The 13394-nt window shown below is 34.6% G+C and overlaps 1 protein-coding gene across 2 annotated transcripts; it reads right to left on the bottom strand.

Annotated features, from left to right (window-relative positions):
• Nucleotides 1-3726: 3726 nt before the first annotated feature.
• Nucleotides 3727-12004, bottom strand: Gcg (glucagon). 2 transcript variants are annotated; one of them, XM_005393317.2, is made up of 6 exons: nucleotides 11945-12004; nucleotides 8905-9005; nucleotides 7644-7805; nucleotides 5830-5967; nucleotides 4305-4448; nucleotides 3727-3785 (listed from the first exon to the last, which is right to left on the bottom strand). In XM_005393317.2, the coding sequence occupies exons 2-6, from the start codon at nucleotides 8994-8996 to the stop codon at nucleotides 3779-3781; spliced, it is 543 nt and encodes a 180-aa protein (XP_005393374.1). In that variant the 5' UTR covers nucleotides 8997-9005; nucleotides 11945-12004; the 3' UTR covers nucleotides 3727-3778. The 2 variants fall into 2 exon arrangements, with proteins under 2 accessions (XP_005393374.1, XP_013374242.1); XM_013518788.1 differs by lacking the exon at nucleotides 3727-3785 and having other exon boundaries at nucleotides 4301-4448.
• Between the last annotated feature and the right edge of the window lie 1390 nt (nucleotides 12005-13394).

Here is a 13394-nt window from a genome sequence, read left to right as displayed (position 1 = left end):
ATTTTCTATCTGCGTATTTTTTCCTTTTTCTTTATTACTTTATCTAATTTATTTTTATTTATGATTACTTTTAGTCTTTCCATAGCTTGTGGGATTCATGTTTTATGTATTTATTTTTATTGGTGTTTCTTTGCATTTTCCCAGTGTTTCATAGTAAGAATTTCTCTGGCAGCCATGCTCTAGCAATGTCATTTAGATGCATTTTCATTTATTTTCACATTCTAGAATTTTTTATTGTAATTTGGCTTTGACCCAAGGGTTAATCTCATGTATTTTAATGTCCAGGTGAAAAGAATGCTTTTAAAACATGAGTTTTAAATTCATTTTTCATTGCATTGTCACCAGTGAGCATTGTAAATTTTATTTATGCTTTGGTGTATGACTGACTTTTGTGCATGTTCCATGTACTCTGGAAAAACATGTATCTTATTTCATCACAATTCATAGTTTGATTTGTAACTATAAAAGCAACCATATTGATTAGGGTACAGATGGCCTGTATCCTAAATTTTGCTTCACTGACACCATATTGGACTAAGAGAGGAGTGTTCAAAGTTTTCTGTTATTACTGTATCTCTATTTCTCCCTGAATTTCATATAGTTTCAGCATTGTAAAATTGATTGATATGTGACTGGATAGCAACCATTATGTGACCCTTCATTATAATGATAGTGTTTAGCATATTAAAGTGTCCTATTCCTTATCTAACTTTTTTGTGAAGTTCTATCTTTTCTGGTGTCAAGAATACAGTCCCTGCTTTCTTTTCTATTTACATTTGCCTGGCTACTTTTTGCTTTTATTTTTAATTCTTTTAATATTCCTGTGTATTTTAAGTGTACCTTTTCCATACAGCGTATAGTTGAATTTTGCATTATTGCTTAATCTGATAATTTTTTCTTTTAATAAGTAAATTCATTTGTTTCATTTAGCCTCACTTTTATAATATTGTTTTATGTAAATATGAGTAGCGATTTTGTGTTTTATATCTTAGTACCACTGTTAAAGGGGTAAGGCATCTGTGCCAGTCTTCTGCTGAATGGTGTCCAATATGTTTTTGTTGGGTGTTTCATCCACTGTGTTCATAATGAGTCCAGCATTCTGTAAAAAAAAATTAACCTTAAATTATATCAACAGAGCTTCATTGTACAAAAGTGTGGATAAAAGGAGTCTTGGGTGTTTCAACTCTGACTGTGGTAATATGCCTTTTCATTTTAGTAGCCAACATAATCTTGACCTTTCTCTTTGCTTTATTAATAGAGTTTTGTTTGAAATGCAATATGTCCACTTGAAAAACAGCATTTCTCATCCTCTCTTGTAGTTAAAATGGGTCACAAGATTCATTTCTGGACAAAACTGCACAATTGATAATCTGGGGATCCCTAGCAATGTTCACTTTTTCTAAATTGGTGCATTCCCTCCCTGATTGTCAGTTCTTCTTTCCTAGTCCTCTTTTTGCTTTCCTCTTTCACTTTTTTCTCTTTCCTTTCCCTGTCGTCCATCTCCCTCTTATTCTTTGTCTTCTGTAGAAAGTAGATAGGAGCTGGGAATAGACTACCCATCTTTCAGTTTTGTGGTAGTCATGGGCGGGAAGCCGTTAATGATGGTAGAGCAGAAAAAGAAAGACCTTGGGCTATCCTTGGCATATTTGCCCTGAAACTTTTTCTGGACCTCTTGTTTTGTATAAAAACCATATATTTGGTTTAGTTCCTATCACTGGGTTTGTTTTACACATAGTGGAGCATTATGTCTAATAAATTTAACTTCAGTGCTTACATGGCTTCTTCATTCATTTTCCATTTTCATACTTCTGTTTGCCCCTAGATCTTAAGGGTAGATTCATCTTTTCTAGTTTTGACCTTTTGCAGCTTTTTAGCCTGGCTCACACTCATGATTTTTATGTTCTTCTCTTCCATACACCCCTGCCAGGTGCCAGCTTTCTCAGCTATCCACTTTGTTCCCTATGAGAATATTCTGTGGTTCTGAAGATGGTTTTCTAATTACATTATGCACAGGGATATCCTCAAAACCCTGGCATCATGAGAAAACACATACACACATTCAGCTTTCAAATCATGTTTCAGTTCTAGAGGTGCTTGTTAGTTCCCTTGTGGGAACAGTGTTGTGCAAGATAATTTGCGTGAAAGGAAGCATAGTAAGCATTAGTGAATTGCCTTGAGCTCCTTCAGCCATAGCTTTGAAAAAAGGCAGTTCTTTGACCTTATTGGTGAATGGTTTAACAGTCAACACTACTACCTTCTACAGGAAAAAGAAGGCTGATAAACAAAGAGAAACTTCTTTGAGAGTAGTTATGTAACCTGTGAAGATTCTTCTTTGAGATACTTTTGTGGAAGACATGATGGTTTGTGTTCTAGAGAGGCTGACAGATGTAATCTTGTTATATACAGAGGTAATTTCTGCTCTGACATGTCCCATGACTATTTTAGAGGGAGTACTTCAGGAAGCCATTATTACTGATAACTCATTATAAAACATTATAAAACCCAGAATTATAAATACTGATGATTGTAATATCTGATATTGCTTACATGATTTTAAGCTTATCTTTTCACATTAAGAATCAAGCCCAAAGAATGTAAATGACCTGCTCAAGATCCTTCAGCTAACGCTAGCCTGACTTAAGTAACTCTCCTCTTAAATTTGTAAATGAATGAGAGTGAATTAAAGGTATCAAATTTATTACTGATTAAAGTAAAGAATTTACTAATTTTGTAATCTTGTTTGTAGGCAAGTCTACCTTATAAGAGTGCTGTAGAGATAGAGAAATAGAAGTGGTAATCTATATCCATCAGAGAAAAATCTTGGGTATGCTAATAAGCATCAGTCTGGCTCAAAGATATTGACCACCAGAGATCAGGGATACCAAAGTACTGGGCATTTTTAAACAAATTCAAATGTCTACTGGTGCTAGACTGGTGAGAGTATAAGTAAACTGAGCCAGAGATCAGTATCTAGATGTGTACGTAGGTACATAGATAGGGTCTTTGGGTGTAGGAAGGTTGTGTTGTGTGCATGTGTGTGTGTGAGTAGGAGGCATGACAGGGACAGCGTAACCCTTTAGAAGGTGGAAGCTGCTACCTAGCTTCCAGGGAGACTTTCTAAAGACACCCAAAACCAGCACTTTTATAAAAAAGCACTGATTTTTCAATATTAGTTCGAAATGTTAAAGTGCTATGTAGCAGCTCAAAACATGGAGACGTATTTGTGCTTTAGACGAGTAGCAGCCTACTAGTTTAGGAAGAACGCATGCTTAGAAGGCAACATATAAAGAGAAAGCAGACAAAATACTAAAGAAGCTTGAAAATTTTATTAGTTCTCTGTTCGATACATTGAAAGCTGAGCACTTTTATGATAAAGGCTGTAAGAAGCGCTCTTTTCCGTTTCACTACCGTGGCTACCAGTTCTTCGTTTCTCCTGGTATTGCATGCAGGTATGCTCAGATTGGAATAATTTACATTTACAAATTATGTAATAGAAAAATAATTTCATTGCTAAATGTAAACAAGTTGGGGTACTTCAACCAAAATAAGACTAAAGCAAGATAATTTAGGACTTTTATAATATAAAGTTGATATTTTAGCAATATTCTGACAGTAGTTTATTCCACTTGTAATCATTTGGCTGCACAATGCTAAAAGCAAATTTATTAGCATGCAAAGTAATATTCAGAATACATCTCTTAAAATTACAAAACTTAAAATTTCAAACATCCTAAGTGGATGGCAGGCGATGTGAAGATGGTCTTGAATAATGACCCACTTATTTCCTATGGATAAAAAATAAAAAGCAATGATTTAACACAATTATAATATCCAGATAATATAGTTAACTCATCCAGGAATCATTTCAGTGATTTTTGATACAAGTTGCTTACCAACCCCTTGATTTGTAAATCCTTCAGTCTTTTGGACTATTCATGTATTTTTCATTTAAAAATGACTTATCTAAACTTTGTCCATCAAAAATTATAAAGATTTGTATGATTTTTAAAAACATCAGTAGTAATTGGTTATATTTTGTCTCATTTTTACTACTCTGCTTAGTAAATTGAGTAAATTATGTAACATACAATGATATTTCACCCTGTGTTAAAATTTCAGCATATATAGCAATTTCAAAATGACATTAATAAGTGAGTGACTCTTAATGGATTTAGGCATACATACTTTTTGCTGTATAAAAACAGAGTCTAGACTCTCTCCTTCATATGGGGGATAACTTGTAGCAGTTGACAAAAATTATGAAAGTTTGAACAGTTTTTACAATTAACTGAAAATGCAATCACCTGTCAGTGATTTTGGTCTGAATCAGCCAGTTGATAAAGTCCCTGGTGGCAAGATTGTCAAGAACGGTGTTCATCTCATCTGAGAAAGAACCATCAGCATGTCTGCGGCGGAGTTCTTCAACAATGGTGACTTCTTCTGGAAAGCTAAGAAAATGAGGGTTAAAGCTGTCATTGGTTAGACATTACGAGTAAATGCTATGGATTTCTACCATTGGTAACATGCAAGGGTTATTGAGTATTCAGGTCAGGATTTTGTGTACAAAGAGCCTAAGAGAAAACCCTTCATAAATACCCACGTGAACTAGGGACCATTGTAAAGGTAGAAGGTTGCAGAGCTGGGATCAGAGACCAAATCTGTTTAACTTCACATCCCTTGTAATATTCCAGGTTGCTTCAAAGATTTTAGTATCTTCTATATACAGAAGCTACTATTGAGACTATTAATTTAGCTATAATTTTGTAAAATGTATCATATCATAATCACACTATTATCAATAAAGCTTTGCAAAATGCAATATTAAGAGATTGAGACTTATCTGTATTAGATTTTCTCTTTCCCTGATTTGCCTTAGCAGACTTTTGGGTATCCTTTATAGTACTGTAGAAATCCTCAAGTGGAAGCAACTATTTTACCACTGATTCTATGAGTTTGGTTAACAATTTAAAGTCAGCCACAATGCAAATTTCTTTTTATTTTGAGATCTTTTTAAATCTGCATAAGTATGTTTTCATTCTGATTTAATGATGGAGTTCCCTGATCACATATTTCTTGCCGCTTACTTACCAAATGCTGATGGAAATGGTTATTGGAAAATGGGATGGTTCAAGGGTCTGTGTGACGATCCAAGCAAGTTACTAATCATCTCAGTCTCATTTTCAGCTTTGATTGCTTATATCTATCTGACATCACCATCCAGGTACTGAGTATGTAGCTCAATATATGACTGTTTCTCCACATCTTTACTCTGAGTGTTCTTAACATCTTATGTTTGGTCATTTTTGTCTTCACCACATGTTTATACAAATATTTATTAACATGACTATATGTTAATCACACATGACACTATATCAAGCCAAGTACGAAAAATTTTATTTAAATATTGAAATGTTTGAAGTTTTTGGCATGATTCATTCTTTTTCCTTATATCTAGCTTTCTTGGGACTGTCGAAATTTGTTGGCCCAGTGCGGTTATCAAAAGGATAGTATTTACTTTCAAATATGCCTCACCTGGATGAGTCAGTATCTAATTATAACACAGCTACAGTGGGAGATAGAATTTCATTGTTTTACTTCTAAAATAAATCTTAAAAAAGAAATGTACTGTGATAGACTCTATTAGTACCTGCTAGCAAAATTTATGTATTATTTCTCATCAGTAGGAGCTATTTCCTTACTTGGTGAGAATATACTAATTGCTTTTATAATCCCACTCTCTCTCTCTCTCTATATATATATATATATACATATATATAAATTTTTTGGCATCAAAGGGAAGAAATATCAGGTAAGAATGTACAGACTTACTCTCGTCTTCCTCGGCCTTTCACCAGCCAAGCAATGAATTCTTTTGCAGCTTGGCCTTCCAAATAAGAACTGACATCGCTAGTAAAGGTCCCTTCAGCATGTCTCTCAAATTCATCATGACGTTTGGCAATGTTATTCCTGGAAGAAATGTGAAAGTGAAGTTGAGGCTCTGCATCTTTGGCTTTCAGTTCTCACTGATAGCCACTGGCAACCTGGAATTTAGATTACAGTGTAACGGGGGCTTAGGAAACTTGGGAGAGGAGGGTAGTCAGGGGATTCATTTTGAAGTTACACTAATAATTGGGATTAAAGAATGGTGGGAGAGGGCTAATAATGAATACTTAGGAATTTAGAAAGACACCCCTTCCCTTCCCAGCATTCCTGTTTTCTCCTGTCCTGCTTACCTGTGCCATTAGTTTTTAAAGCTGCATTACTTTTTAGTTTGTCTCACTAGATGAAAATGTAGACTTCTATTTTCCTCTGCTATTCAAAAGTCAGGTAGGTGTTTCTTACTAGGACATGTAAGTATGGGGTCACAGTTAACTGATACAAGGAAAAGCAAAGGACAATCTGGAAATGTCATCAAAAATCCCACATGATAACGTATAAATGAAATTGTCTGATTTTCTAGGAGAAAGCGAAGAAGATCATCCCATCTCAGCTCCAAGTGGATGCAGAGCACTCTGTAGAGGTTGCGTTCTATCTGTCTCCCTGGCAAGTGTTACCCTGGAGGTTTCACCTTAAACATACAATAAATACCTGAGTGGGGGAATGCTTATATTAAGTTACCAAGTTGCAGCATTCCGGTACTAAAAAAATGGGAAGAGTTGTTTTTATTTTTATAAATTTGTGATTTCTTACATTTCTCAGAAGGCCTAACTGTCACCCTTGACAAAGATCTCTACCTATGTCTGGTCTGACCCTCACACCGTCTGTCTTGTAGTGGGACCCTCAGCTTTCATATAACTTTGGTTGGCTGCTCTGTTCCTGATATTTCTCCTGACTGCTCCAGACTCTCTTAGGCTTGCATTTCCTCTTTCTCCCTCTCCATTCTATCTAGACAAATCTATGTCCTTTTCCTGATTTTCAGATTCCTTCAGCTACTTTGTATGCATAACTCCTTTCTCCTTGTGGGCCACCCTCCAAAGAAATTGTGAATTTCCACCATCTCTGTGAAACCCTTGTGGATAATTTTCTCTGTACCCTAGAAGCAGCAAAAACCCCAACACTAGTCAAAGAAAATCCAGCCTTAAAATGTATATGTTATGATAGGTTTGTGCTCTTATTTGCTGCCTTCTCTTTATGCTGTGCAGCTAGCTAGGCTGCAATTTTAAATGCATATCTTAGATTTCATTCTACAAGACATGGAATGCATCTATTTCTATTCCTTACCTTGATGAACTTGGCTAGGGGATAATTTTAATATCATCACAGTTGTAGATTTGAACCCCACATAGGAATGTTGAATTTGCTGTGTGTTTTAGTTAGAAATTTGATTCCTAACCTTGAGGTTCCACAAAACCTTGAGTCTCAGTTTTAAGGAAAAATGGATAAAAATAAATATTCCAAAGACCATATTTGGGAATATAGTTTGGAACATAAAATCTGTGTCACATTGGCATGTGGGTATGGTGTTCGGGGGGCTGAAAGGTAATGCACATAGAGAAATGATATGAAAGGCCACACCTCTAACCCTGGAAGTCATCAAAGACCTTATGTGCATTACTTAGTGAGCATGGTAACTTAAGAAAGGCAAAATTTAAATACATTTAATAAACCTTTGCTCACTTTTCAGACCATGTTGAAGTTCTTACCTGTTCCTCTTGGTGTTCATCAGCCACTGCACAAACTCTTGAGCATACCTGGAGTCCAGGTGCTTGCTATAGTCACTGGTGAATGTGCCCTGTGAATGACGCTTGTCTTCATTCATCTGGTCTGGATCATCCAGCACGTCTGCTCGGGAAGCTGAGAAAGATCTGTGGAAAACAATGATTGGTGCAATGTAAATCTCTCCAAGAGCAGACTTACTTAAGAGGACTCACTACAAGATACAGGATCCTTTGGAGCAATAGAACAGGCATTTCAGTTCATAGTTTAGAAAGACCTTAGCTTCTCATGGAAATCTCAAGGTTTTAGTATAGTTGAATACATCATACCCTGAATTCTAGTAATAGGTTTCTCACTTGGCTTCATTTTTTCCTGAAATAAGATTAAATATTCCTCAACTAATTAATGTACTCATGAATATGCCAATAATGACAGAAGAGAGCAGTGACTTGAATATTTTAAAAGAGTAATGAATGTCAAACTATTTGACATGGTAATTCTACTGTTAGAAACCTACACACAGATAACTGAAAAATGCAGAGAGTAGTATATACAAAATGTTATTTTATATAGGAAAATTTGAAGGCCTCTTAAATATTCTATAGAAGAGGAATATCTAGATAAGTGTTGTACATTTATGAGATGAAATAGTGTACAACCACTAAATACACATTTAATATATATTCTAATGATATAAGATAAAGCTAACAGTATTGCATTAGGAGAAAAAACATAATACAAGGCCATATCATAAGCTGAGAAATTTTATACATTAACGTAAAATTCAGGAAGGCAATACTTTCTTTTAAAACTTTGAATAGTTTTTGTTAGATAGTAGAATTTTGAAGTTACTTATTTGTATACTTTTCATATTTTACATCACGAATGTGTACAAATTTTACAACTAACAAGGAACAATGTTATTTTTAAAAAGGAATGAAAAGGAGAAAATAGAATAATTAAAGTCATTTCACAGCCTGTGTTATGAATGGATAAGTAGGATACTCTACAGAGCAACAATTTTCTGTGTATATGTTTTTCAGCATTGCCCACCACTTGTTTGATTCTGAAATGACACGTACTCTGGTTTACACTCCTGAAAAGCTTGACTTTATCACAAGGATGCTTTAAACATATGAAAATTGTGCAGAGTATTCATTCCATATTACTGAGATATAATCAGTGATTATAGTTCTCATAGACTTTATTCTAATCAGAGTACTCTTAATTTAAGTCTAGGTTTAATACCTGGGATTCTCCTCTGTGTCTTGAAGGGAACGTTGCCAGCTGCCTTGTACCAGCATTATAAACAATCCAGCCACAAAGTAAATGCTCTTCATTTTTGCTGCCTGTCAGAACACAGTAGGGGTGTGTGGGGGGGACAAATAGCTATATTTAAACTTATCAGAGTGAGTTTAATTTTGCTTAGGTAAATATTATAAAAAGAAAGAAACAATCATCCTTTCAATTCTATTCTGATTGTATTTTCAACTTCATTTCAAACAGTACTTGATATTTTCCCTAGATTTTTTGGAGGCAAAAAAGACTACAAAAGATGCCTTGCACCTTTAAGCTTTTTCATGAATGTAGAACACTTCTGTTAATGATTAGAAGGCACATTTCCAGACTTGAAATAAAAAATGTCCACAATCAACATTTAAAATATCCACTGTAGATGATACGCTACATATGGTTAGCCTGAATGGCACCTTATCTATAATGCCACCCCTTTCGCTATCAGTCTGGCTTTCAATTAATAGTCCTTCACTTCCAAGCATTTACATTATACTGCATTTCAACCATCTTAAAGCAGCCTCAGGCTACAACTTGGCATACCAGCTGTCGGTTCAGATGTATTATTCATTTATATTTTAAATAGTGTAACTTGGTCTAGACTTTGTAATTATAAAGCGGCCAACAGATTTGAGGTATTTTAGGGTGCTTTGACCTGTTCTAAATTAAAGGGAAAAATCATTTTAAAGACAAGCAATTTGCAACAAGAACTAATGCTTCTGGTAACTTGAACAATCACAACTAGGAATTAAGAGATTAATATCATAAAGAAAATTAGTGCTTGCTTCTGAAGTCTTGGAAGTCCCTAGTTTTTTTTTTTTTTTTTTTTTAATTTGGATTTAGTCCAGGACACGACACTTTCAGTTAGTGATAACATAGACCTGGTTTTAGGATATATCTGATTTCTTGTCTTTGTGTCAAAAGCAAATGCCCCATGAAGCCAAAAAATGCCAAAGACTTGATGGTGCTGTGTGGTTGGGTTAGGGACCGACACCACTGTGGGCAGAGCATCCCCATAGAGTAAGTGTCTCTGTACTGAATAAAAACCACAAGTTCAGCATTTGTCCTGGACACCTCTCTGCTACTTTTAAACCCAACCATGCCTTTTTTTCTTTTTGTTTTTCTTTTTTTTTTCTTTTTGAGAAATGGGGATTTCCACCCAAGTTTCCTTATGTTTATCCATAAATAATTTGAAGGAGTATTTTTAGCAAATGACATTTGGCTTGAAATAAGGATTTTACAAATATTATCATTTTAAACTATCAGTCTTTTCTTTAACATCCCAGTCATATTTACTCTTTCTTAGCACCAAAACACAGAAACTATATACATAGTAATACCTGCAGTGGTAACTTTACTTTGAAATTTTAAGGGCTTGCAGATTAACTAGCCAATTAGACAAAGCAACATAAAGGGAATTATAAATTCACCCTTTTTGTTCATCCATGTTAAATGAGTGGGCATTTTTTTATGCTTCTGTTTAACCAGTTGACAAGTTTTAGAAGGTGCATATTTGGGTAATATTTTCTGATTGTAATTTTCAATCATAATCTTTTAAGATTATTTAAAAATTAAACCAAGCACTACCTTTTGGAATTATACTTTTGGAAAGTTTCTTGTAAAAGACTGAGAACTATGAATTTATTTCTAAATTATTTTTTTTACCCAAAGTTCAGAAAACTTTTGCAATATCTTGGGTTCTATTGGGACAGTTGTATGGGTATTCTACTTGGGAGACAATGGGGGAATAAACAACCAAAATGAAGAAAATTTTCTAAGTCTTCTACTAGAATCAAATGAGTTCTACTGAAAGAACTGACTTTTTATTAATCTCACATATTCATTTTTGTGTAAATTCACTGTTTGAGTCTCACTGCTGGTGAAGTAAATAATTTCTGTTAGTTTATGTTGGTTTAGTATCATGATTTTATTCAATAAGAAAATAATTTCCTATTACTTTTCCCCTCGTTTAGTAACCTAAGGAAACAGTATGTTGTTTTGGAAGAATTACACATTTTTATTCATATTTTTAAAAAAATATGGTAATGGTAGTAATTGTTGGCGTAAGAAGTCTTTTAGAAAGATTAATCTTAGATCTAGAAAAGAAGACCTTATATCCCAAAATACATTGGTGCTGTAGGCTACTTTAAAAATTGGTCAGCTCATTTCATAACAGGTTTGTTGTATTGAAAGGCACACCACTTAGGCCCTTACCTTGTGGGGGATCTTTGTAAATGTGTTCTTTGTCTTTAGGAGCTTAAATAAGTACTTTAAAACCTCTAACACTTTTCTTGAGAGATGTACTAAAATTTCATTCCAGAGTATAGCTATTTAGTTATTTATTACTACTGGTCTTCAATGCATAGTAATTAATTATTAATTTCTGGCATTAGATCTATCTAAAGAAATCCCTGGTAACAAATGATATTTCTTCTCTATACCAAATATGCGATGGCTTATTTACAAACAGCTGATTTTGTGGACATTGATTTTTGGTCAGACTTTTCAGAAATTACCGTATGTGAAGGATGGTAACAATCTTTTTTTTTGAATAACTAGAGGTTTTAATTGATGAGGACAAATTATTGTTATATCTTCTATAATGGAAACATTTCTGCTGAATATAAAAGGCACCTTCTGTTCAGAGTAGTATACACATCTATCAAATCCAAGAAAAAATGTTCATTGTTCACAATATTTCTAATTATTTAAACAGACAGCTCTCATAATGGTTAAGTCTTGTAACAAATCCATAGATGTAAATCTTTCTTTTTCCTTCTATTTTAAATCTTTGCATTGAATTATTGCAGTAAATTACTTTGTCGCTTTATTATGTTAAAGTAGTGTAAGTATATTTGGTAGTTTTTCATCTCAATTCTGTCCTTATTAATAAAGAAAAGAATGAAAGAGAAACCCCTTAATTGATAATCCTTAAAAATACTTCGCCGTTCTCCAAACAGGCTTTACAGTTCTAATCTCCCAGCCTTAATCTTACCTTCTGCTGGTAGGGTGTGGTGCGGAATAGGTGGAGCGCTTAGCGGGCCAGCCCACTGTGAACCTGTGGATGTCCTCTGTGCCCCGAGCTCTGCACTTCTGTGCCGAAGCGCTCTGCTTTTATATGCCCTCCAGCTCCGTTTAGCCTCACAGATATTATGCTGACAATATAAATTTCTCATCTGTAAATAATGGGTTTTTGTTACAAATGATTTCACTCGCCCACTCACTTTGCTCATCTACATTCTATGCTTGTATTAGATGGGACTTCAGAGACCCGGAAACTTTTTATTTACTCTTGTGTCTTTTTTTTGGTGGTGTTGAGACTTGAAAGGGCAATTTGAAAATTCACCGTCTAACCTCTGTCTGCCTGATAATAACTTACGTTTCTCTAAAGCGAATTTTGACTTTGAAGAGCACGGCGTCATCTGAGGATCTTAGACACCCTTTGCTTTGCTGTTTATCCATGATGAGTTTACGTGAGTGCACTCGTTCTTCCAGCCAAATAACAAATCATTTATTAAATACATACTTATTAGGACTCCTCTCCCCACTCCTATTTGGACTTAACTTGTGTTATTTTTGAGGGAAATTTTAAAGAACAATTAAGACCTAATATATCTTGTTTTAATTAATTGAAAGTAGAGAGGATAAAACTAATGAGTCCAAACATCCAAGACAGGTGATGCTAACAAGACAAGGTCTAGTTATTCTTTTTCTTTCTACTGGACATTAAAAATCCAATTCATCTAATAGGAGGGTAGGGTGCTACATTACAAAGAATAAGATGTGAGGGACTGTTGAGGTAAGATGCATAATCATACTTCTTACTGTTTGTGACTTATTGTATCAGATCCTTAATGATCTGTAGAATGTAGCAGATATGATTCTGTTACTTTGCAAAAATATACAAATTGGAAAATAATTTGGACTGACAGTATGAGAACTCTTGTCGGTCTAATTAAATTTACTTCTGCTACTATGTACAAGCTATGTGACCTCGGACAAGGCACATAGTCTCTTTGGGCCTGTGTTACTGATTATAAAACTACAGGGGTGGTTCAATGTTCCGTTTAAAATACAATCTCATTCATCACAACATTTCCTATCTAGATTCCAGTATTCTAATGTAGTCAACTGCATGGTTAGGACATATGTGGAAATAGATCATTGGTGTAACTACAGAAATATTCCAAGTGAAGTTAAACACTTTACTTTGTGAGTTACAGCAACTACTAGATATACAGCTTCATAAAAGCTGCAGATATCAGATTACTGTCAGACTAGAAGGTTTCACTGAGAGATTTTTGTGCTAGTTATTTTTGATGGTATGGAAGTATTCAAAGTGTAGTAGAAGGTCCAGCATGGCCTGGGAGCTTGCTACAATTGCAAAATCTCATGTCACAGCTCAGACTTACTGAAATAGAACCTAGATATTAACAAGATCTCCA

Source organism: Chinchilla lanigera, unplaced genomic scaffold (assembly GCF_000276665.1).
Source record: "Chinchilla lanigera isolate Chin_1 unplaced genomic scaffold, ChiLan1.0 scaffold00048, whole genome shotgun sequence".
In the NCBI taxonomy this organism is placed as follows: domain Eukaryota; kingdom Metazoa; phylum Chordata; class Mammalia; order Rodentia; family Chinchillidae; genus Chinchilla; species Chinchilla lanigera.
The sequence above is the reverse complement of the archived record's forward strand: the minus strand, read 5'-3'. Positions and strand labels throughout refer to the sequence as shown.